Genomic DNA, 25,951 nt, shown 5'->3' with positions numbered 1-25,951 from the left:
GAGATATAATTTAGATAATTAGAGTGTGGTATAATGAGAATAGTACTGGATTGGTTGTTAGAGGATCTGGGTTCAAATCTTGATCTTGGCCTAGTTCTTAACTTCCTTGGAGTTTTGTTTCTTCTTTGAATAACTAAGGAGAATGTTAATTATCCTTTGGAAACCACAATACAGAATCAGACCTGGGTTTTCCTTTATTCTACTAAGCTTTTTGAAAAGACAGTATATTAACACCTAAAGATGTTCTCCTATATAGCTATACCACAGTCTCAAAAGAAACTGAATCCTTTTTTTTTGGTGGGGTTGGGGGGAGAAGACCTGTGGTTTCATTAATATAGGGGCTTCTGGTGAGTTACTCACTATTAATACAGATCTACAACTGTTCTTCAATTTATACCCAGCTATTCCTGACTCTGATTCTATTTCTTGACCCCATTCTATAATGCCTCTTAGTTCCCTGGCCTTATTGGGCATTAGATGCATTTCTAAACATTACTTTTATAACCGCTTTTGTTGTTTAAGCTATGTACCCCTACCAAAAAAGAAATAAACTTTTGATCCCAACACATAATGGAAATTATACTTAGGGAGACCTAGCATTCATTTTGCTGATTGTTTTTAGGGAGGGGGGTGTGAGAGGGGGAGTGGAGCCAAGATGGCAGAGTAAAGGCAGGAACTTAGCTAAGCTCTCCCAAATTTCCTTCCCAATAACTTGACAATAATATCTTAAAAAGAATTTTGGTAGAACCAACAAAAGGTTGAGCTGCAACAATTTTCCAGCTCAAGACATCTTAGAAGGTCAGCAGGAAAGGTTTGTCTCACTGGGGTGTGAAAGTGGAGTGGAGTGTAGACCATGCTCTGGCAAGCAAGCATCAGGCCACTGGGGTATTTGAATCAGTGAAAGCATCTTCCATAGCTTTAGCCAAGAGCTGGTATGTGGCTTTTGGTGTAGGACTCTTGGATTTCCCATAATCCGTTCTGGGCTGCAGTCCCAAGGCAAAGAGGAGCACTAGCTCATTAACATTTGTGACCATAGAGGTAGAGGGTCCCTGGTCGCAATTATAGGGCAAAGAAGAGTGCTTGTTGTCACTCACAGACCAGAGAACAGGCCAGGATAGCTGTCACCACACCTCCCTTTAGATTATACCACCTTTAAAGAACCAAAAATTTAGAGACCCCCCCCCTCCCACTATAAAAACAGCAGCACAAAAAACCCTGAAATTTGGGACAATGTTCTCATCAACCCCAGAACAGACACCATCTTTAACATTTAGTTAAAAGTGAAGAAATACGGAACTCATGATAGAAGAGGATCTCCAAATCCAGGGGGAAAAAAAAAAAAAGAACTGTGGAGTATAGACGCTGAATGAACCATACTATTTCTTTTGGTTTTGGTACTGTTGTTTTTCTATTTTGAAGTTTTTCATCATTGCTCTGATTTTTCTCTTATAACATGACTAATGCAGAAATATGTTTAATGTTATTGTGTGTGTGTGTGTGTGTGTGTGTGTATATATACACACACACACACACGCACATAAATATATATATATGTAATATAAAATATAAAACCTATATCAGATTACCTGCTATCTAGGGGAGGGGAGAGGGAGGGAGAAAAAATCTGAAATTGGACAGCTTGTATAAACAAAAGTTGAGAACTATCTTTACATGTAATGGGGAAAAAAATAAAATACTTTATTAAAAAAAAGTGAAGAAATAGGTTTTTGTTGCTCCAAATGATGTAAAAGTGTTAACTAGAACTCTCAAGTCTGCACACTTAAAAACAAAATTTTCTAACCTCTTAAAAAAATCTTCAAATGAAGAATTTCAGTGGATTTGTTTGTTAAAAGTATAAAAATACTATCTTCTGACTAGTTTGCGAGAGTAATAACTAATTTTCAACAAAAGCCTTTACATTATTGATAGATGAAATTGAAAAATGAATATCATCATTTAGTAAGCTCAGCCAACAAAACACACTTTTCCCTTTTAGATCTAAATATCTTCATGAGGTAGCTTTTCTTGAACAAGGATAAGTGTAAATTATACTTAGACCCAGATCTTTGGACATTGTTGTTGAGTCATTTCAATCATGTTCAAATCTTTGTGACCTTATTTGAGGTTTTCTTGGCAAAGCTACTGGAGTGGTTTACATTTTCCCATCCAGCTCATTTTACAAATGAGGAAATTGAGGCAAACAGGATTAAGTACCTTGCTCAATATTCTATAGCTAGTATCTGAGGCAAGATTTGAACTCTGGTCTTCCTGACTGCAGGCCTGGCACTCTATCCATTGTACTACCTAGCTTGCCCCTAAAGACCTTTGGGTATCTATGTCAAAGTTTTAAACTCAATATTTCACAAATAATGAAATCTAGCTCAATTACATCACCTTTTCAAGACTCTTTTAAATTTCTATTTTTGTCTGATAATATATGACATTCATATGATAGTACAAATATATATTATATAATACACATTTGTGTATGTATGTTATATATGTGTTAAATACATATGTAGATATATGTATATGGGTGTGCATGCTCAAAACCTGCTTATGTTCATCACACATGACATTTCCCATCTCTGTGCCTTTTCACTAAATGTTTTCCAAACCTAGAATGCTTTTCTTCCTGATTTCTGACTCTGACTCCCTGACGTGCTTTAAAACTCAACTCAAGCACCATCTTTTCCAAGAGGCTTTTCTGTGTCCTCCTAGCTGCTGGTACCATCCTTTCCAAGGTTATTTTTTATCTCTTCCATTTTTTTATGTGTATTATTCTAATATGAATGTAAACTTAGGGAAAAGACTGTTTTTGCATTTTGGGGGGGGTATTCCCAGCCCTTAGCACAAGTCCTGGCATATAGTAAGTGCTTAATAAATGTTTGCTGATTAATAGAGGTATGGTGCAGTCGGCAACCACTGCTTGAAATAATGGGTAGAAATTCAGTAGGCATAAAGGAAGGGGAAACAAGACCATTTTGAAACTGAACTAATAAAATATGTTTGATAGTTATAATATATTGGTTTAGTTGTATCCAAAATAATAAATAGATTTAAAATAAATGAAAGAAAAGGTAATATTGACCTGTGTTCATTTAAGTCAAAGCTTCTTAAACTGGGGTTGTATAACAATGTGGGGGGGTCATGAAAAATTTGGCAGTAAATATTTTATTTAAATAGAATTTTATTTTTCAAAATATATGTAAAAACAAATTTTAACATCAATTTTTTAAACTTTGTGTTCCAACTTCTCTTTATTCTATGACTTTTTAAAAAAATACAAAATTATTTAAGTAGAAAGAATGGAAATAGAAATGGCGATCGATAATATTCTAAAGAGAAGAACAGGCAGAATCTTTTAGGCTGTTTTAAGTACTGACAATATAATAGTTTTATCTGGGTTTCTTTGTTAGGGATGGAGTGTATTAGAACAGGGATCCCAATGAAATTAGATTGCCACATGTATTTACAAATGAATCATATGAACTTTCTTTATGCCTATCCATTTTGAATTAAAAAATTAGGGTTTGTTGTTTGTTTTTTTCATCATCCCTCAGAGTACACATTAGCCAGGGATTCATGAAAACATCTCTAGAGGAAAAGAGCTGCTAGGAGGTTTCCTCAGTTTTTAATAATGGCCATAATTTGAAGAATATTGCTAAATACATGTCAGTAAAACCAAGACATCATCTAAAAGTTTAATGTGTTTTTTGTTTCATTTCTAAATTTTAGTATCTTATCAAATAGCCTGGAAGCAGATATAAAGCATGCATAGTTAGGTGAAGAAATTGAATGAACCCTAGCAGTGACCTAAGACTAGCATAGGGCCTAGATCTCATTGGTATCGGGTCCTGAGATGATGAAATTACCTCTGCAGGTGCAGAGGTAACCATTTCCACATCTTCTAATCTTAGAGATTTGTTGTCAGGTTCACTCAAAGAGTAACAGACTACCTGTGGCTTCCTGAGTCTAGTGCCATCTCTGCCCACTAGACCATACTGCTTTTCCACTGAAGGAGAAAGTCCAGATCTCTGTATTTTGTTCCAGCTTGTATCCTGTTGCATATGATAATAAATGAGTTCTGGGGGCGGCTAGGTGGCACAGTGGATAAAAGCACCAGCCCTGAATTCAGGAGGACCTGAGTTCAAATTCGGCCTCTTGACACATACTAGCTGTGTGACCTTGGGCAAGTCACTTAACCCTCATTGCCCCCCCCCCCCAAAAGGATAATAAATGAGTTCCTGAACAGTTGCATGTAAAACAAATTTGGGGATGTAATCCTATTTTTAAATGTACTATGGAAACTGTTTTTACAACATTCATTTACAAATAAATATGTGTGCCACTTTTTTTCACCCCAATATAATTTAATTCTGTGTAGTGGTGTTACTCTGAATTAGAATTCGAGCCTGGAACTACCTTGCTGAAGAGGAGTGGTGAAAAGAAACATTCCAATACTAAAAAAATGTATTTCAGTGCTGTGGCATAATGGAGTCGGACTACTGTTGATATCATTGTCATTGCTATTGACATTGTTAGTGGAAATTCATGGGCAGTATTTATTGAAAAAACAATATAGGTACACAGGGGTTAAAGTGGACATCCTTTGGATTGCTAAAACATACTACTCAGGTTTTCTTTAACAAAATAAAAAGGTTCAGCCAAAGCAACCAACGCAGCCACCATGCCTGCAAGTATATATATTATATATATAATTTCACATTCACAATCCCTCTATCTTTGTCATAATGAGATGGAGGTTTGATTTCCCAACTTTTCTCTGAGACCAAGCATGGTCATTGTAACTACATGTTATCAGCTTTGCATTATTCTTTGATATATACCTTTTCTATACCTTGTGCTTGGAAACATGCCATAGAGATTACTTCAAAATCAAGTACTTGGAGTTCTTTCTCATTTCCAGATGATGAGCATAGCTTATGATTGTATGAAGGCTGTCTTTGAAAACATGACAAAGGAACAGGCAAGGTTTTCTTAGAGGATTCTCTAGAGTCCCACAATTGAATGAAAGGTACAGAAAATATGTGATTGCACTGATTTTATTGATTTCTGCCCTCTCTCTCCTTTAATTCCCCCCCCCCCAAGGCATTTGCCTGGGAAGATACCAACTTAATGTTAAAGGCCCTTCTCTGTCTAATAAGATCTTTCTCAGCATCCTAGTTCAGACTCTGAGCACCCCTTCCAGTTGTTCTTCCTTGCCTCAAGTCTCTTACCATTCTAATCCATCTTCCACAGCTGCCAAAGTGGTTTTCTAAAATTTGAGTCTGGCTCTCACTTTTCCTACTCATACTCAATAAACTCTGATGGCTCCTATTGATTCTACAACCAAATATGTATTTTTAATTTTATCCCTTTATAATATTTTTGTTTCAGTTTTGTAACAGTTACTAATACAGTTGTAACTAAATATAAAGATAAATAGAAATATGCATTGTTTGGAAATAAATAATAAGTAAATTCTTTTCAGAGGACATTTTGGGGGCACAGACTGTTTTTGTTTTGTTTTTAAATCAATAAGGTGTGTATGATTAAAAGAGTTTGGAAACCACTCAATTATAGTACACAGCCTCTTACCTACTATTAGCTATTATATGGCTACTCTTTTTATAACTCTAGCATCTTTAAATAACTAGCAAATGGCTTATTTTAAGAATTTAAGTAATATTATAAATATTTTTCCATGCAGTCTGTCTTGATGTATTGATGAATGTTTTTAGGTTCCAGAAATTCTTGCAGAAATGTGAATGGTTTGAAATATTTTCTAGGTTGTTGTCACAGGTCTAGGTTAACTAGGCTAATGTGGTACCTACCTCAGGTTCAGTCTTGGAACAAATGAAACATCTTGACAGTTAACAAAAGGCAATGAACTTAGCTGTAGCAGGGGGAGGCTATTCAGGGAGTACACAGCATGGATTCAACTAAGTGTTCCCCTACCTTGGTGGTGTCCATTGTGACCTGGGTATCAACCATCAGGGTCTAGCTGGCTCATTGTCTTTTTTATTCAAGGTAAATGCTGGTTACCAGGAAGCTACTTCAATAGCCCTGATCCTTAGAACTCTCAGCCACTTAAATCTTGAGGATAATTTTAATAGTTTTAAAGGCAAAATTAGCCTAACTGTGCTGAAGCTTTAGGATCACAAGTGTGATAATCAGATCTTTTATATTGTTAAAACATATCTGTAGGAAAACTAAAAATTTAGATAAATGTTTTTTGGATACAAAATACAGATAGTCTTGTGAGTTTTCCCCATAAATTTATTCTAGAACATGATATTCATATTTGCCAATAATAATAAGTATTTCATAGAGAAACATTTTCATCCAAGGTAAATATTTAAACAGTCTATTCTTAGCCTACATATTCAATATATATGTACATATACATAGCGACTAAGTTCCATTACTATTTTCTATAAAACTTTATTTTCAGATTATGCTTTTTTCCCCCGAAATAGCTATAACATGCAAATCTTAAATAACAATAATAGATATTAATTATGTCATCCTATTAAAGAGTCTCTTCTGTTTTATACATATTTTTCATATTGACCAAAACTGGCTTATACTAAAGCTTCTCTACTTCTAATAAATGCCAAGTTTCTGTTTTCATTAGCAAGTTATATTGGGATAGTGTTGAACAGATATTGAGATTTCAAAATTTTACTGCTGAAAAGGACCTTAGACATCAATTAGACTTAGTCACTTCTTACAGAGAAGGAAAGAGAGGTTATGACTTATTGGTGGTAAAACCAGGATTTGAACTCAGTTCTCTCGGGTTCAGGCTAAATAATAATAACTAACAATAATGGCTTTTACTTATCACTTTAGTGTTTGCAAAACACTTTACAAATAATATCTCAAGGATCTCCATCCTTGATTCTCAAAAAGGGCCAATGACATCACAAGAATGAAGTCTTGACTTGCTCGTGAATGAGACTGCAGAGAGAGTTTAAGTGACTTGTTCAGGGGATTCAGTGAGTAAAAGTCTCTGGCTCTCCACACAGTAGATGCCTAATGGCATGTGCTGTACAATAAACAAGAACTGAAATTTGGCAGTTGTTAAGGACTCGTTAGCCACAAGACTGAATTTGTCAAAATTCAGTTTTTCAACATTATAACAAGCTACCAAGGAAGATCTGAGAATTTTTCTAAAACTAAGGACATTAGGGTGTATCTAAAATTGGATCCACTGACCCCCTCCCCATTTTTTTTTCAATATTGGTACTAATCTACACAATGGTGGCACCATTTGCCCAGAAAGACATTTTTGTAGATAGACCTTTCTACAACAGAAATTAAATGAGAGTCTTTGAGTGCCTAACCCATAAACTCCCAAATACTATATTTATATTTAGGTGACTTCTGGTCACAAAGTAACATTCACATTGGTTTATCTAGCATTTAGTTATGATCTCTGAGGAATCAGATAAAGAGAATGATATTAGGCCAGTTGTTGGCAAAAGACTTGACAAATCATTTTAATTGAAAATTGATAGTGAACTTTATGAGTGGTTGAAAGTGAATATTTGGAGAATCAGAAAGATTTGCTGAATCTTTTTCCCCTCTATCTTCCCCTCATCCTTGACTTCCCACTTTTTAAATCCTTGGCATAGATGATGTGACCTTATTTCATAAAAATCTTATCAATAATCTTAGCATTAAAGGTACTCTAGTGGCTTTCTAGCTTTTTAATTTTTGTTGTATTACAGGGCCTTGCAAATAGTAGGTGTTTAATAAATGCTTGTTGAATTGGATTTGAGATTTCAGTTAGTACAATAATCATTTTTGTAACATCTCTGATAAATACTTAACCAGTAATTCATCGATAAATACTTAACCAGTAATTCATCTACTTCAGACTATTTATAGTTACAGAACTGTTGCAAGGCACAGAGAGACATTTAAATAACTATGATTCTGTATCTTTTGAAAATGTTATCTTACAACATAAAAAGATCATCAGTTTCTGAGTAAATCTTTGCATTTCATTTAATCTACAGATTGTCCAAGGACCCCAGATACTCCAAATAGTGATCCTCGTTGTTCTACTAGCAATAATAAATTGATGGCCTTAAAGAAACAATTGGACATAGAACTGAAGGTAAAGCAGGGAGCTGAAAATATGATACAGATGTATTCAAATGGCTCTTCAAAGGTAAGCTCATTAAACAGTATATAAAGTATCCAAAGTAGAACTGTTACTTTAAGATATTGTAGCTAATAGACCTAGCATCTTATTTGAATATACTATAAATGAATAAATTGGTAAAAATACATTTATATATCATTCTCTATAATTACTTGAACCAAAAATATTCACAAAACTTATTTTAGCTTTTCAGTTTCATACTCAGGTGGTACAACCAATATTTTAAGATCAGTATATTTAAATCTAGAACATAAGGTATCTTTGATCATGCCTCATTCACTTTATGAATTGAACTGTGGCATTCTTTAGTAGTAACAACAAGTTCCTTCTGATGCCTTTATTTTGAGTATATGCCAACAGATGGATGACACTTTTTGTTAGGGACAGAGGGAGGTTGGGTTAGAGTAGTAGAACAGGAAATCATCTGAACAAATGAGGCCAATCCTCCATAGAAATAAGCTCAGAGGAAAAAAGCAAAGTCAGTACTTTGAACCTACTGTTGGCAGGTAGGACTATCTGATGGGGGGGGGGGGGGGGCTCGGACTCTTATATTCCCAAGAGTGTGAGGGAACTTCATTGCATTAGCTTTAGAGGGTATTCCCATATCAGAAATGGTGTACTTGAAAATTGTTTTTATTCATCATAGGAAAACATTGAATAAATGAATGTTCACTTTTTGAAGGAAGGAAAATTCAGATGTATCTTAGTTATCTTAGACAAGTATAACCAGAAAGCCTTAATTAGAATGGTAGTCTGTAGAAAATTACTTTTGTTGGTTTCATGATCTTATAGAAATAACATGCTCCAGTGAATAGAGAAATAAATTGGAAAATGGAAAATAAATTCTCAACTTGCCTCACTTCATTTTGTGATCATAGGCAAGTTTTAACCTGTGCTTCCCTTCTTCAGTAAAATAGTCTTCCACTTATAAGTATAGATTAAATAATTAATTGTGTATTCCTAATTTTTGAATTTTGGTTTAAGAACTTCTGATAACTACCCAATAGAAATTCTGACAGAGTAGAATATTGAAAGCCAATCTTTATCCTTATAGTTTTGTTTTCTTCTTTCTTTCTTTCTTTCTTTTTTTTGGTGAGGCAATTGCCGTTAAGTGACTTGCCCAGGGTCACACAGCTAGTAAGTGTTGAGTGTCTGATGCTGGATTTGAACTCAAGTCCTCCTGAATCCAGGGCCGGTGCTCTATCCACTGTGCCATCTAGCTGCCCCTTATGTTTTAAAATATGAAATATGGGGGCAGCTAGGTGGCGCAGTGGATAGAGCACCGGCCCTGGAGTCAGGAGGACCTGAGTTCAAATTCGATCTCAGACACTTAACACTTACTAGCTGTGTGACCCTGGGCAAGTCACTTAACCCCAATTGCCTCACTAAAAAAAAAAAAAATGAAATATATGTTCAGGCCAATACTAGATTTATGAGGACCACCTACCTAGCCAAGTATGGAAAGGCTCATTATTAGTAAGTTGGCCTCTTGGTGATGAATTTATTTGACATAGGAAGCCATGAAACAAAGGAAAAATACAAAATAGCCCCGTCTGTGCCACTTGGAGGCAGAAAAAGAGGCAGAGAAGTCTTATAATAACAATTTTTAGACTTCTGATAAATTAACTGTTGGTCCTCATAACTAATACTTGTCCAGTGGCCAGAAAGTAGACATACTACTTGAGGTGCAGAATTCTATCTATCTTATTTTTCCTGTAAATAAAGCTAAAAGAAAAAAGGACATTGGAGCTAAAGGGAATTATTGTTCCCTGTACTCAGCAAGAAAAGGAGTTGGTGGAGTGAGTGGGTTTGGTTGTATATCCAAGGCAAAAAACCCATCTTTTAATGTGACCTTGGGTTACCTCATTACAGTACTCATATATTCGTGAAAATATTACTGTGAAAGTAATGGTGGCTTTTGCACTAATATTAGTTGCAGAAGATAAAGTGGTAGAGAAATTTTACAAAGACCTCAATTCTACATAAAAACTTGATAAGACCCTCCAAATTAAATCAATATGTACTTTCTACAGAGGCAGATAGATTCTCATAAACATAAGACTAGTTATGGCTAGCATTGTGGTAGAACAGGCATAATGATTGTAAAAGGTGTTAGCCACCGTTATGGACTCTGTTCTGGATGTCTTCCACGTTAAAGAGGACTTCTCTCTGGATGGCAGATCTTAACTGATGCTTCTCTTCAAATGACTTCATGCTTGTGTCATCAAGTCCCAGAAGATTGAAGAGTTTCCAGAGGAGATCTATAACCTGACCATCCGCATAGAGAATACTAAGTGAAGGAAGGAAGTCTCTTGTTCAGGTAGTAATGTGCAGTTGGAGGAACAGGCTATATCAGTGAAGAACCTATATCATTTGTCTGTCAGTTTGTGTATCTGGGATAGACACATTACAAAGGAACAGTGAGAAGGAGGGTGGGCTGGATTGACCTCAGGAAATTGGAAAGCTCCTTAAAAGACCCCTAACTGCCTTTAGATACAAAGGCCCATATTTTAAATACCAATTTTATACTGGCAGTGTTGTATAATTGTGAGACAATCAAACAATACTTTCCGAAGAATTTTAAAATAACAGTTAAAAGAGAACATCTAAATTGGTGAGATCAGAGATCTGAGTAATAATGTTTATACTGAAGGTAATCTAGAAAATGTTTTGCCAACCAGATTAAGTTTTTAGCCTCCTAAAACACACATAATTGCCTGTTTGAGCTCTTCTGTTCATCCTTCCAATTCATTGGTTCTTATTTGGTTATCTTTAAATATGCTTAGATTTCAGCCATTTCTCCAAACTTTTCAGCATGCCAGTCTTCAATGAAATGTCTCTAAACTCTACTTACTGCATGTGGAATTTGTCCCTTCAGGTCTTCAGTTTCTTCTTCATAAGTAAAATGAAGGGTTGGACAGGACCATTCTGAACCATTCTCCATTTATGTCCCCTTTAAATCAAATGAAGGTCTGTTCTCCTTCATCCCTTGCTTCATTATCCTCTTTCTGAAAATGCTTAATGATTTTGTATCATAAGTCAAAGTTTTCCTACTTAATTTCTTCGTGCCCCAGTGGAAAGAATGTGGATTTAGAATGAAGGGACCTGCTACTTACTCTGGTTCTTGGGTACATTGGTTAACCTCTCTGGATCTCACTTTCCTAATGACTTCTAAATCCTAGGTTTCTATTTTTCCCTTCCCCCATTTCTCTTTCTAAGAGAAAGCTGTCTTCTAAATTTATGAATGGTCTGTCAGAGTGCTTCGCTGCAGCCTGTTATAAAAAGTAGTGGAGTCCAGGTTTTTACATATCAGCAGTTAAATTGGGCAAAACAGTAAAAGGCAGAGAGACTGATTAGATAATACTCAGGAAGATTTGGGGGTTTTTTGTTTGTTTTTTCTGTTTCTGTATTAAGTGAATCATTCCATAGTAATAGGCCTACTGGTTAATTTCTAATTTCACTCCCTGACTTTCCTAATTTCTCTAAATAACAAAAGTGAATATCATAAAATATGAGATTAAAGCAGTTTCACTGGCATCTAATCCCAATTTATTTGGGCCTTGAAGGAAAAGGGTGGAGATTTTGAGAAAGTTGAGACAGATTTTATTCCAAATATGGAGGAAAGTATCCTGATTCAATTAACATGTCTATGCTTATGATCTTCAAATCTTATCCAGCCCTAACCTCTTTCCATATATATATATATATATATATTATAAGTCTCCCATCTCCAACTGCCTGTTGGACATCTTGAATTGGCTATCTTGTAGACATCTTAAAATCAATATTTCTAAAACGGAATTCATTATCTTTCCCTTAAAATTTACATACTTCTAAACTTTCCTATTACCATCAGGTGTGCCATCATTCTCCCAGAGTCCCAGTATCAAAATCTAGGTGTCACCCATGACTCCTAACTATCTTACATTCCCCCTCCTCTCCTCCCCATGTGTCCTCCTCTGCCCCACAATAGCCAGTCTACTGCCTGTAGATTTCACCTTTGTTGTATCTTTGGGATGTGCCTCCTTCTCTCCTCTGGTGCTGCCATCACCCTGGTATGGGCTCCTCATTACCTCAACACCTGTACCATTGCATTAGCCTGCTGGTGGGTCTGCCTGTCACAAGTCTTTCCCCACTCAGTCTATCCTCTCTACTTCAGATATCAAAATGGCCTTCAAAAAGCACAGGCCCTTCCCCCATATCCTACCCAAAGATCAAATATAAAATCCTCTTATTTTGCATTCAAAATCCTTTATAACCTATCCCTTCTCCCCCCACTACTTCTCTGGTCTGTTTTATCTTATCACTCCCTATTCCATCTCCCATATTCTCTGCAACCCATTGACACTGGCTTCCTTGCTGTCCCGTGAGTAAGATACTCCGTCTCTCAGCACTGGGCATTTTCACTGACTTTCCCTCTTTCCTGGAGTGCTTTCCCTCATCATCTATGCCTCCTGGCTTCCTTCAACTATTAGCTAAAACCCTACCTTTTATAGTAAGCCTTTCCCAATATCCCATAATTCTAATGCCTTCCTTTTATTGATTGTTTCCAATTTATTCTGCTATAGTTTCTTTGTAGGGAGAGGAAAGGAAGGGAACAAACAAGTTTTTATTAAGCATCGACTGTGTACCAAGCATTGTGCTAAGCTCTTTACAATTATTACCTCATTTGTACATAACTTTTTGCAGTGCCCCATCTCCCCAGTTAGAATGTGAGCTTCCTGTGACCAGAGACTGTCTTTTGTCTCTGTATCCTGAGCATTACTTAGCACATGTTTAGCATATAGAAGGCATTTAATAGATATTTATTGACTGAGAGTTAAGGAAAGAGGTGATGATGGGTAGCAGTAAGAATAGAAAGGAGGGAAAAGGTAAAAAAAATGTTAGAAACAAAAATGGTAGTTGATTAGATGTGAAGGATGAAAGGAGGGAGTCAAAGTTGATGCCTTGAGTTGGAATAGGAGGCATAAGGTTTTAGAGTTTTTTGGGTTTTTTGTTTTGTTTTGTTAAGGGCTAAAATTCTAGCTAAACTGTCTAAAATATCTAATGAGTGGTCGCCAATAAATTATAAACTTTAGCAAGAGTTAGACTTTTAAGCGTTTATTAAGGAGAATAAGAATTTGGTAAAGAGAGAGAAAAAGGCCTAGATTCCTATCTATTAAAGGGAGAGCACATTTCTAGCTCCGCTCTCCACCAGAGTCCAGAGGAAAAAAAGCGCAAGCCTGAGCGCCAGTCTCTTCCTTCCTCCTCCCACTAGTCCGCGTCACTTCCTGATACCAAAGACAAGACTCCTGGTCTTGCCCTCAAAGACCTTCGCTTCATGGGCAGAACTCTTCTACAGTTAGTATCCAGCAGGTGGCGTTATTCCAATCGTTACAGTCCCCCCTGTTGTTCCTCAAGAAACAAAATGTTTCCTTGACGGAACAGTAAAAAGAATATAATAACTATTGATAACTAATAATATGTGAACAACAATATAGAAAAGGAAGAGAGGAAAGTTTTGTCCAGAGGGGCGATTTTTTTTTGTCCTCATGAACTGACGCTTTGACATTAGTCTTGCAAAGGGAGGGCCTCTGCAGAGAATACATATTACAGATGGTGTATATTATAACAGAAAGAGAAAAAAAAAACAAAAACAAAAACAACAAATCAAAACTGTTCATTTAAAGTCTCTGAAAGTCTTTTCTTAGATGTCCTCTAGGTGTAGTCGTGGAATGGAAGTCTTTTCAGGGGTTGATGTGTGGATACTGGTAATCAGCCAGGAAATTTCCTACAAAATTGAGCTTAACACAACTTTAAAATAGCTTTGTCAATAATCAAATCAAACAATGAAAGTTCTCAAAAACATGTCTAAGGGAATTCAGAATCTTAGTTGTTACACATGAAACATATAATAAAACAAAAATTGAAACATTCTTTAAAATTATAATATTACTATAGTCCCCCCCTTATGGAGGGTAATTGAGAAGACAATTGCTGCGATATTAATTATTAAAAATAATTTTTTATCTTTGTTTCATCACTTTTTGCATCATCTGCCTAATTATCCTCATGCCATTATGAGAAATTAAAAAATCTAATATAATTGGTAACAGATGTCAAGGCCAAATTCAACACTGTATTTATCATGACACCTGAGATAATTATGGGGGTTACCATAAAAGAACAGAGAAATGATGGGATATGAGCGTTCCCACACTTGAGCAGTATGTACTGCCCATACAGTATGCCAGGCTTAAAAGAGGTGGATGGAATATATGTCCATGCCACCGAACATATTGGAAGAAACTGAGTCAGACTTAATCAGATGCATGGGATTGAGATGTCCATGGCATCAGGCATATAGGAGGGAGCATAGAAGCCAGGTGTAGAAGTGAGATGGGTGGGATCAATACTTCCAGCCATCTGTACAATATTGTGGGGAAAAATAAAATAAAATATTAAACCAAGAGAATCCAACCTCAACATTAGTCAAAAGCCGTTCCCTCGGCCATACCTTGACTTCATGCATGTCTCCCCTCATGTGACAGTTCAGTGTCTGCTCTTGCATGTATTCCTCTTGTGATTGGATGGCATCTTGGCCAACTGGCATCTGATAACTCAGAATAAAGGCAATTAGTGTCTTAAATGATAAGTTCCCATAATCCAAGTCTCATATGGATTTAAAAATTGAGGATAATAAATGATTGCAAAAAATGTGAATACATCTTGACTCAGAACACAATATATAATTATGCAACAATTTCAAATAATACCCCTTTTTTAAAAACTTAGTATACAATTACTTTTGTGAAAAATCTGAATATATTTAAATACAAGTTAAAGCATAACAGAATCTCAAAGAACTTTTTTTTTTTGAAAAAAGAAAACTTTTACAAATGTTCCCCTCTTTTTTTTTTTTTTTGGAATATGCTTATCAAAAATAATACTTCTAGAATCAATTTACACTTGCCATGGCAAACAATTTGCTAGGGAAATGCTTTAAAGAGTTTGATCAAATAATCAGTTGAGAAAAAATAACAAAAACAAACAACTCAGAATATGGGAGCACAATACTCCTAGAATTAACATTGTATAATAAAATCAAAACCATCTTGCAATGTTTCAAAATTAGATAGACAAATGAATAGAAGAAAATACACATGGAACAATAAAAGACAATGAAATTCAAACTAAGGAAGTCTAAATGAATGTGAACTTAATATTAATAAGAGTATTATAAAATATAAACTTGATCACATGACTATAAAAAGCTTTTACAAATATTCTCCTTGTTTTAAAAACTAAATATAAAACACAATCTCAAAAGCATGAAAATCTCTATGAAAATAAACCCATACCATTAATTTCAAAATGTACATATAATAGCATAGAAATCCTATGTAACCTCTGAACTGATACTATTACTCTGAGTGAATTCAGAACACTTTTGATTCCGATATCTAAAATCCCCAATACTCATATCAATACCTTGCTGCTTACTTCTACATTTCTGTAAAATATATACCCTTCCATGGCAAAAGAGGCAGAGTCTTGAACTATGTTGATTGTCATTCTTATTCAGCTTAAGTTTTTCTTCTTTAACCCCTCTATATTGTCTGTCAGTCTTTCCACCATACAAATGCTTTATAAGATTACTAATTAAAGACAAAAGCAGGTTAGCAAAATTATGAACAAATCGAGCATATCTGGAATTTAAAGGGTTTTCTAAGGTTGTCTCAGAAGCACAGCCAGGCTGGGGAAGGGCTGAGCCTAAAGCTGCAAATGCAGGTAGAAAAAGTTGAGCATGCGCATCAGATCTCTGGACTTCCCAGGCAGGGGAAGCTATGGGCTTGGCCATAGGAGGAGTAGAGGGTGGGGTCTGGAGAGGAGGGGAGGGACCAGCACAATTTGAATCACACTTGATTTTGAACTCAGGCCTGGATTCCTCTTCCCCCACTTTGCCTCCAGGTGCTAGGGGATTAAAAGCTTCTAGAGGGTGGGTCATTGCCTCCAGGCATGCAAAATTAAAGCAACAATTAGTGTTAGAACTGGGAAAAGCTGCAGGAATCTCTTCAGGTTTCTCTGAAAAAGCATGGTTGGGAGAGGGAGAGATATTTCCTTGTGTGAGTAAGTTGCTGGCTCTTTTAACAAAAATAAAAAGAAAAATAGAAAATCCACAAAAACAAAGCATTAACATGATCTTATCTCCCATTTGTCTGGTCAAACAGACTAAAATCAAAAATAGGGTAATTAGGGAGTTTAAAAGGTCCATTCGAAAAAATTTAAAGGAAAACACAGCCAGTGCGCCAGTACTTAGCAGTTAAAGGGAGAGGGAGGGGAAATTTCTTACCCAACCAGCAGATCAGAAGACTGAGGGTTAGCTTTCCTCTTCGTGGTCAGCCATCTGTTAAGGGCTAAAATTCTAGCTAAACTGTCTAAAATATCTAATGAGTGGTCGCCAATAAATTATAAACTTTAGCAAGAGTTAGACTTTTAAGCGTTTATTAAGGAGAATAAGAATTTGGTAAAGAGAGAGAAAAAGGCCTAGATTCCTATCTATTAAAGGGAGAGCACATTTCTAGCTCCGCTCTCCACCAGAGTCCAGAGGAAAAAAAGCGCAAGCCTGAGCGCCAGTCTCTTCCTTCCTCCTCCCACTAGTCCGCGTCACTTCCTGATACCAAAGACAAGACTCCTGGTCTTGCCCTCAAAGACCTTCGCTTCATGGGCAGAACTCTTCTACAGTTAGTATCCAGCAGGTGGCGTTATTCCAATCGTTACAGTTTTTTCCTTTTTTTTTTTTTTTTTTGCAAGGCAATGAGGGTTAAGTGACTTGCCCAGGGTCACACAGCTAGTAAGTGTTGAGTGTCTGAGGTCACATTTGAACTCAGGTCCTCCTGAATCTAGGGCCAGTGCTTTTGCGCCACCTAGCTTCCCCGAGACATAGTTTTGTCATTCATAGAAACAGAGTTAGAAGGAATGTCAGATTTGGGGGAGGAAGATGATTATTTTGGTTCTAAACATAGTGAGTTTAAGGTGCTCTTGGGAAATTGGGGTAATATTCAGCATATAGTTATATATCAATGTATTCGGTTTTTCTATAAACTGAAGCAAATATCTGTAGTAGGGAGGTACAGTCAGCAAATTTAAGAATTGTCTGCCTGTATACTTCTTGATGCAAAGTGTTAATTAAATGACCATCTGGATCTCAGCATTTGGAAATATCTAAGCCTGGTTCCTTGGCATGAAATACAAGGGCTTTCACTTATTAAATATAATAATCAAGACTGAAGCTCTTAAACAACTTTGGGAATAGGAATGTAATTAAATTCAATAACAATTATTAGCCATCTACTCTGTGCCAGCTAGGCACTTTGCTGGGTGCTAGGGATATAAGGATAAACTCAAACCTGGCCCTGCTCTTAAGGAGCAGAAATTCTTCTGGGAGAAAACTGCTGGCTTTCTAACTCTTCCTCAGGTATACTGTTCCATTTCCTGTCTCTTGTGCCTCTGTGCAGATTGTCTTCCATTGCTGGAGTCTATTGCCTTGTGACCATCACCATTTAGACTCCCTAATTTTCTTTAAAGCTCAGCTCTTTGTTTTCCTCCTGCAATAAACATCTATTGATCCTCCAAATACGTATGCCTTCCCTCCACAGTTTTCCTGGATTTATTTTGTCTATACTGGCACATGCATTTATTGGCTTTTCCAAGATTCATATGGGAAAGAGATGTTTCACTTTATCTTTGTGTCCTCAGCATCTAGCATATTGGAGTTAACTGAATAAAGCCTTGCTGACTGAGAAGTATATATGAAATATATGCAGACTAAATGCAAAGTAGGGGAATGGGGCCTCAGGTAGGGAAGAGGAAGGACAATAACAAGTATACCTTGTAGGAAGTGGCACCTAAACTGTGTCTAGAAGGAAACAGGATTTTCTGAAGGTGTTAGAATGAGAGCATTCCAGGCATGGGGAATAATTTGTGCCAAGCTTACTAAGGCAGTGACACAGGGATGGCAGATAATGGAATGCCAAATTTGAGGGAAAGTGAGTAGATCTATCGGACTGAAATATTGTGTGGGAAAAGTAATGTCAAATCAGTCTGGACAGGAAAGTTGAAGCCAGATTGTGAAGGACTTTTAATACCAAATAAACAGAGCATGTATTTTATTCCAGAGATAATAGGAAGCCACTGACTTCTTGTAGAGGAAGGTGTCAGATCTGTATTTTAGGAATATGAATTGTGCAGCTGTATGGAGAGTAGATTGGATGAGGGTGTGCCAATTAAGAGGCTGTTTGGTAACCATATAGCAGGGGATGGTGAGAGATTGAGTTTGAATGATTTCTATGTTAATGAATAGATAGGGTATGGGTTAATGATACAAATTAAAAACTACCACATTTGCTTTTGATATGAGGTGTGTAAGAAAGAATAACTCCCAAGATTATGGACCTAAATGACAGGAAGGTACCTTTAATAGAAATGAGAAAAGGGGTAGATTCTGAGGGAGGAAAAAAGAATGAGTTCTGTTTGAGAAATGTTGAGTTAGATAGCTTTGGGATATCTTTCTTGGTGAAGATATCTAGCCGGCAAATATTCAGTCATTTCAGTTCTGTCCAACTCTTTGTGACTCCATTTGGGGTTTTCTTGGCAGAGATACTAGAGTGGTTTTCCATTTCCTTCTTAAGCTCATTTGAGAGATGGGGAACTGAGACAAACAGAAATAAAGTGACTTGTTCAGGATCACACAGTGTCTGAGGCCAGATTTAACTCAGGTCCTCTGACTCCAAGGCTACTATTCTCTCCAGAATTGCTATTGAAAAGACAAATATAGATGTGTAAAATTGCCGCTCATCTCCATAGAGGTGATCATTTAAAAATTGAATTCTATTTTTTTCTTTGAAAATACACCTTCTTGGGCAGCTAGGTGGCATAGTGGATAAAGCACTGGCCCTGGATTCAGAAGGACTTGAGTTCAAATTCGGCTTCAGCCACTTGATGCTTACTAGCTGTGTGATCCTGGGCAAGTCATTTAACCCTCATTGCCCCATAAAAAAAATAAATAAAAATTTAAAAAAGAAAATATACCTTCTTTCTTTATGTACTTTCCCTCTCCACTGACTTAAAAAACCACTAAATCACTATTGATCAGAGAAATACAAATTAAAACAACTCTGAGGTACCATCTCACACTTATCAGATTTTGTCATATTAGCCAATCTGAATTCTTCTGAATTCAAAGCCTCTCAGGATAAGTTAAGACAGATCTTAAGGTGATTGTATAATGCATAACTTAGTCTAGTTTTGAAGAAAGAGCTTAATTTATAGATCTATTTAATTTGGAGCAGCTGTGTGGTTCAGTGGATAGAGTGTCAGGCCAGAAGTCAGGAAGAACGAGTTCAAATATGGCCTCAGGCACTTAATAGTTGTGTGACCCTAGACAAGTCACTTTAAGCCTGTTTACCTCAGTTTTCTCATCTATAAAATGAACTGAAGAAGGAAGTGGCAAACCACTCTAATATCTTTGCCAAGAAATACCCCTAAAGGCATCACCGAGTCAGATATAACCAAACAACAAATTAATGTTGTCTTCATAATTTTTCTTAGCTCTGTTTAATTTCAAATGCCACATCTTATGGTTATCTTCCTTAGATTTAATACTATGAAGGGAAATAAGTAGAAATGTTAGATACTCAGCTGCATTCTGAGTTACTCTTCAAAGGTACCTCTTCATTAAAATTTGACTTCAAAACGGTGTTGGAGGAAGTTTAGAAAGACAGGCTTATTAATGGTTGGTGAAATTATGAATTGGTCTCACCATCCTGTAATGTAGATTGGAAAATTGTGCAAAAGTATTTAAAATGTCAATACCATTTAACCAAGAAATTCTACTGCTAGGCATAAACCCCCAAAAGAAGGGCCCTTATACACCAAAATATTCCTAACAGCATATTTTTGTAGTTGCAAAGACTTATCTATCAATTGAATGTAAGTGAAAACAACACCAAAATAATTAACACCATATACTAGGAACTTAAAATGACCAAGCCTGATATCAAAGAAGGGATATGAGAAAACACCTCCTCTGATTCTTTGCAGAGATGGGGAACCATGGCTGTGGAATACTTCATATAATATTAGACTTTAAAAATAATTTGGGGCAGCTAGGTGGTGCAGTGGATAAAGCACCAGCCCTGGATTCAGGAGGACCTGAGTTCAAATCTGGATTCAGACACTTGACACTTGCTGGCTGTGTGAACCTGGGCAAGTCAATTAATCCTCATCTCCCCCCCCCCCCCCCAAATTGGATTTGTGGAACTTTTTTTCTTCCTCTTTAATTCTTTACTATAAGAGAGATGCAGTGAAAAATGTAGGTGATGTTTTTATAGAAGGATATTAATAAAAATTAATTTTAAAAACTGACCTAAAGGTGATAGGAGGGGAAAAAACTTTTCTTAAGCTCAGAGCACTTTGGCATATATTGTTTTATATGATTGCATTTGACTTTTAAACTTCTTATCCATCTTAATGTTAGAAAAGAAAAGATATAGTAGATTTTATACAAATTAAGGACAGGAGAAGTAGCAATAACTTCACATATTAGAAGACTTACCTTTGAATTTTTGAGATGAGATGTATGGTATTGAAAAGAATGTAGTTGGGGTTAGGTTCTTATATTAATCCTTATTAGCTATGTAATTCTCAAGAAGTAATATAGCCTGTCTGAATCTAAAATTCCTCATTTGTAAAATGAAAATTAAATAATATTTTTGTTTCCTATGTCACCCAATTGTTATAAATGAAGTAGTTTGTAAAACTTGGTGTTATAGAGGTGATAGGTCTTCCATTTGGGCTTTTTAACAATGAGTCACTTGGTTTACCTTAAATTTGCCTCATTATTCACTTTTAGTAAAGTAGAAATATTTTCCACACACACACACACACTTTAATTTTTTTTGTAACTGGATCTGTATTATTCTCTAATTAAGATTCTCATGACTTTATTTTTAATTCTGTGGTTTTGCTACTGCTATTTGAATTTATTTAGAGGAATTAAATTTCTTTTTGTCTTTTTGGTGTGTGTGTGTTCCCAGTGCTTCCTTAGCACAGTGCCTGGCTTATTGGAAATGCTTGTTGATGATGATGAGGCTACTTTATTGGCTTACGTTTTGAAACTCCTTTTCAATAGGATCGAAAACTCCTTGCCACAGCTCAACAGCTGCTTCAGGACAGCAAGACAAAAATAGAAGTCATAAGGATGCAGATTCTTCAGGCCGTCCAGACCAATGAACTGGCTTTTGATAATGGTGATGGAGTAGAGATGAACTATTAATCTTCTTACTAATGTCTAGCCTTAGCTGGGGATATGCGAGTATGGACATGGGGTGATTTGTTTTTTAATTTAAGTGATATTTGGCTTTTTAAAACTTTTCTTTTAAAATTGATTTGGAAATTATATGTTTATTTTATACATATATATATATATGTATATATATATATATATATCTGTGTTTGTATGTGTATACACACACACATATATACATATATAGTTCATTTTTCCAAAATAAAGTTTATCAGGGTGTGAGGGTGAATGCATTGTTTCCTCTATTTCATGCCAGAAGAAAATTTTCAACTTAGTGCTAAAAGCATAGGTAGAAACTATTGTGATCTATGAATGTCACACAGCACATGAACATACTGGCTTATCCTTAGTTCTAAAATTTTTATCAGATTTATAATTTAAATGAAATGAACAGTGTACCTCAAATATAAAGACCTACATTTCACCTACTACAACTGTTTCTTACCACTTAAATAACTATCTTCTGATTTAATCTCATTAGAATTCATTTGCTTTAAAAAATTCTCATAAGCTCTCATAGATAATCCAAATAGTTAGTTCTATTGGGTTTACTTTAATTTTTTTTTCTTCTAGCAAAACCTGTGATAAGTCCTCTTGAACTTCGGATGGAAGAATTACGACATCACTTTAGGATAGAGTTTGCAGTAGCAGAAGGTGCAAAGAATGTGATGAAATTACTTGGATCAGGAAAAGTAACAGACAGAAAAGCACTTTCAGAAGTAATTTTTCAGATTAAATGTTTTAACTTAATACAGTATTTAAAGAATGTAATTATTAAAATGAAAGCACCCTCTTCTTTTCTATTCAAGGCCCAAGCAAGATTTAATGAATCCAGTCAAAAGTTGGATCTTTTAAAGTATTCATTAGAACAAAGATTGAATGAACTTCCAAAAAATCATCCCAAAAGCAGTATTATTATTGAGGAGCTATCTCTTGTTGCATCACCAACATTAAGTCCACGGCAGAGTGTAATATCTACACAAAACCAATATAGTACACTATCCAAACCAGCAGCACTAACAGGTATGTGATGGGTTAGCCATGCTTTGAGAGTGTTGTGTTTTTCTAAAGTCCATTTTTATACACTATTTTAGTAATTGACAAATTATGTTTTTATTTAGATTACCAAGTGACAAGCCATTTCCAAATATGTCAATTCAGAGTCTTGGAAGTAACTACTGCTTTAGTCTTCATCTGAAAATGGTGCAGAAAAAATAGAAATTGTTTTTTAGGAGTGGTGGCTTTCTAGAGTACTTAATTAAAATATTATTCAGGTTATTAAAGTTCCCAAAATGAGGTAGAGGAGTTCATCAGAGGCTGTTACTGCTAGGATTCTTTGAGCTACCATTGTTCCATTTTATCATGTGCCAGGTTTTCTGATTAAAAACTTGAAGAACCGAGTGTCCTGATACATAGCTGCCTCTAATCAGAGTAAGGACAGCTGAGTGGTACATTGGATACTAGTGCTGTCCCTGAAGTCAGGAGGACCTGAGGTCAAATCTAGCCTCAGATACTCACTAGCAGTGTGACTCTGGGCAGGTCACTTAACTCTTTGCCTCAGTTTCCTCATCTGTAGAATGAGTTGGAGAAGGAAATGGCAAACCACTTCAGTGTTTTTGCCAAGAAAACCCCAAATGGGGTCATGGAGAGTCACACACAACTGAAAAATGACTGAAATGAGAGTTAGTGTTGGGAGGCAAATTTTACTGTAACAAGAAATGAAACTTTATTCTGTCTCAGGAAAACATCATGTGTTTTCCATGTGCTGTGTTTTTGCCCTCTCTGCCTCTTTCCCCACTCTGGAAGACCTTCTATCAAACTTTATGCCTATCCCAAATTGACTAAGGGAAGTGGGGTTTTGCATAAGTTGAAGTTACAGGACCTGAGCTCTCTCCTGGCTCTGCCTTTTACTGTTTGTGTGACCTTGAACAAACCAGTTAACCTCTTTGGATTTCGCTTTACTTCTCTCTAAGGTGAGTTGTAGTTAAGTCGTTTGCAAATGTTATAAATCATTCTGTCTGTAACTTCAGTGATGCAATTAAACTGTTGAGAAAATCAGAACCAAGGACAGATCCCTTCGGCTATCCTTGAGAGGCCACCTTTCAGGATGACTGGTCCTGGTTATTCAACTTCTGAATCTTTCCAACTGCTTTCATCTTTCATTTTGTTTTTCCATCTTGTCTGCAAGAATAGTTTGAAAGATTTTGACACCTACCATCATGAAACCTAGACGGTATGCCTGTGACATACTTTTCTTGATTAAACATAGAAGATTACTTTCTAAGTGCTCATAAAACCCATCCCTTTATTGTATTCTATTATTTTGCCAGGAATTAAAGTCAGGCTCATTGATCAGTGACTTAAAAGGACTTCTCTCTTCATTTGCTAATTGGACACACTTTGCCCATTGTAACGATTGGAGTAACGCCACCTGCTGGAGACTTACTGTAGAAGAGTTCCACCCATGAAGTGAAGGTCTTTGAGGGCAAGACCAGGAGTCTTTTTTTTGGCGTCAGGAAGTGACACGGCTAGTGGGAGGAAGGAAGAGACTGGCGCTCGCTCTGGGGCTCTTTCCTTTGGACTCTGGTGGAGAGCGGAGCTAGAAATGTGCTCTCCCTTTAATAGATAGGAATCTAGGCCTCTCTCTCTCTTTACCAAATTCTTATTCTCCTTAATAAATGCTTAAAAGTCTAACTCTTGCTAAAGCTTATAATTTATTGGCGACCACTCATTAGATATTTTAGACAGACTAGCTAGAATTTTAGCCCTTAACACCATCTTCACTCCTCTGGTACATCTAATCTCTACATTTCTTCCTAGTTACTGACAATGGTTTGGTAATCATCCGCATATCTTTTTAGTGCTCTAACAGAGTTTTCTAAAGGGCCTGGCAACTTGAAGTTATTGAGCATAACTAGATATTCTCTTACCATCTCCTATCTTACCCTGTTTTCAGCTCCCTGTTACCCCATGTTTGTTCTTCCCAGTCCAGTAATTATGCCCCTTAATAGAGAAAGCTGAAACAAAAATAAGAGTTTAGCAGTTGAGCTTTCTCTTAATTTCATCCTGTTTGTTCACTCTGAACCTTGGCCCTAATCTCTTTTTAATCTTTCTTTACAGTATAGCTAATAAAATCTACTTACTGTCTCTAACATTTTTTCCAACCTCAATTTTCTCTGAACTTTAGTGCTCCTGCCACTTTCCTTACAGGACCGTAGCACTCTTAATCATTTGTTCTCAGCTATCTGCTCTTTCATCTGTCTCTAGCATATATCTTTTGTTGTTGGTTTTCTCTTATTTATTTTATTTTACTTTATTTTTTTAAGTTACTTGTTTTCCATCAGTAAAAATCCATGCTATCTTTCCCCCCAACCCTCCCCACCCCACCCTCATTTGAGAAAGACAAAGAAAATCCTTGTTACAAATATGTGCGGTCAGAACACATTTCCCCATTGGCTCTGTCCAAAACAAACATGGTAGATAGCAGGTTTCATTATTAGTCTTCTGCAGTTATAGTTGGTCACTGCATTTATCAGAACTCTAAAGTCTTTGCAAATAAAAGTCTTTACATTGTCATTATTATCATCATCATTATCATATAAATCCTGATTCTGCTTATTCACTCTGTATCAGTTCAAATGTTCCCAGATTTCTCTGACATCATCTCCTTCATCATTAATTACAACACAATAGTGTTCCATTATATACATATACATGATTTAATATTCAGTTATTATATGCCCTCAGGTTCCAAGTCTTTGTCACCACAATAAAAAGCTGCTAAGAACATTTTTTGCATATGTAGGTCCTTTTTCTCTTTTGAGTGTGACAGTACTTTCAATAGGAGGAAGTCTGAAAGAGGAATGGATTTGGGAGGAAATATAATGAGTTCTGTTTTCAGTATGTTGATCATTTGCACAAAAATAATTGGGCCTATGGGACTGGGTGGGACCCCACCAAGATAGCAAACAGCACTGGACTCTTGGTTCAGCTAACTTCATTCTGTATTAGTTCATACAGGTCTTCCCAAGTTTCTTTGAAACCATTTCCTTTTGTCAGTTATTATAGCATAGTAGTATTCCATCATAGTCATACACCATAACTTATTCCCCAGTTAATGGGCACCTTTTCAGTTTCCAATGCTTTGACACCATAAAAAGAGATGCTATAAGTATTTTTGAACATAGCATTCTGTTTCCTCTTTCTTTGATTTCTTAGGAGAACAGACCTAGTAGCAGCTTCACTGTATCAAAGAGTATGCAGTTTATTAAATTTTGTGGCATGGTTTCAAATTTGTTTCCAGAATAGTTGAACCAGTTCAGAGCTCCATCAGCAGTGCATTAATGTACTTGTTTTCCCCAGGCCCTCCAAAATTCATTTTCCTTTTTTCTTGCCAGCTTTGCCAATCTGATGTGCATGATATGGTCCTT

The 25,951-nt window shown here is 36.1% G+C and overlaps 1 protein-coding gene across 5 annotated transcripts in view; it reads left to right on the top strand.

Annotated features, from left to right (window-relative positions):
- PKN2 (protein kinase N2) overlaps positions 1 to 25,951 on the top strand; it is a 163,954-nt gene that overhangs the window by 71,841 nt on the left and 66,162 nt on the right. For 4 of the 5 annotated variants that reach the window (XR_006356340.1, XM_044002300.1, XM_044002299.1 and 1 more), the window contains exons 3-6: positions 8,028 to 8,182; positions 21,348 to 21,465; positions 22,095 to 22,240; positions 22,331 to 22,544. Coding sequence is in view for 4 of the 5 variants with exons in the window: in XM_044002300.1 (XP_043858235.1) it covers positions 8,028 to 8,182; positions 21,348 to 21,465; positions 22,095 to 22,240; positions 22,331 to 22,544 (633 nt within the window). In the remaining variant the exon portion in view is untranslated. Of the gene's footprint in view, positions 1 to 2,628; positions 2,745 to 8,027; positions 8,183 to 21,347; positions 21,466 to 22,094; positions 22,241 to 22,330; positions 22,545 to 25,951 lie in introns of those variants that run through there. The other variant, XM_044002301.1, reaches the window with a different exon arrangement.

Source organism: Dromiciops gliroides, chromosome 4 (assembly GCF_019393635.1).
Source record: "Dromiciops gliroides isolate mDroGli1 chromosome 4, mDroGli1.pri, whole genome shotgun sequence".
In the NCBI taxonomy this organism is placed as follows: Eukaryota; Metazoa; Chordata; class Mammalia; order Microbiotheria; family Microbiotheriidae; genus Dromiciops; species Dromiciops gliroides.
Note: the sequence above shows the minus strand (reverse complement) of the source record. Positions and strands in the feature narration are given on the sequence as shown.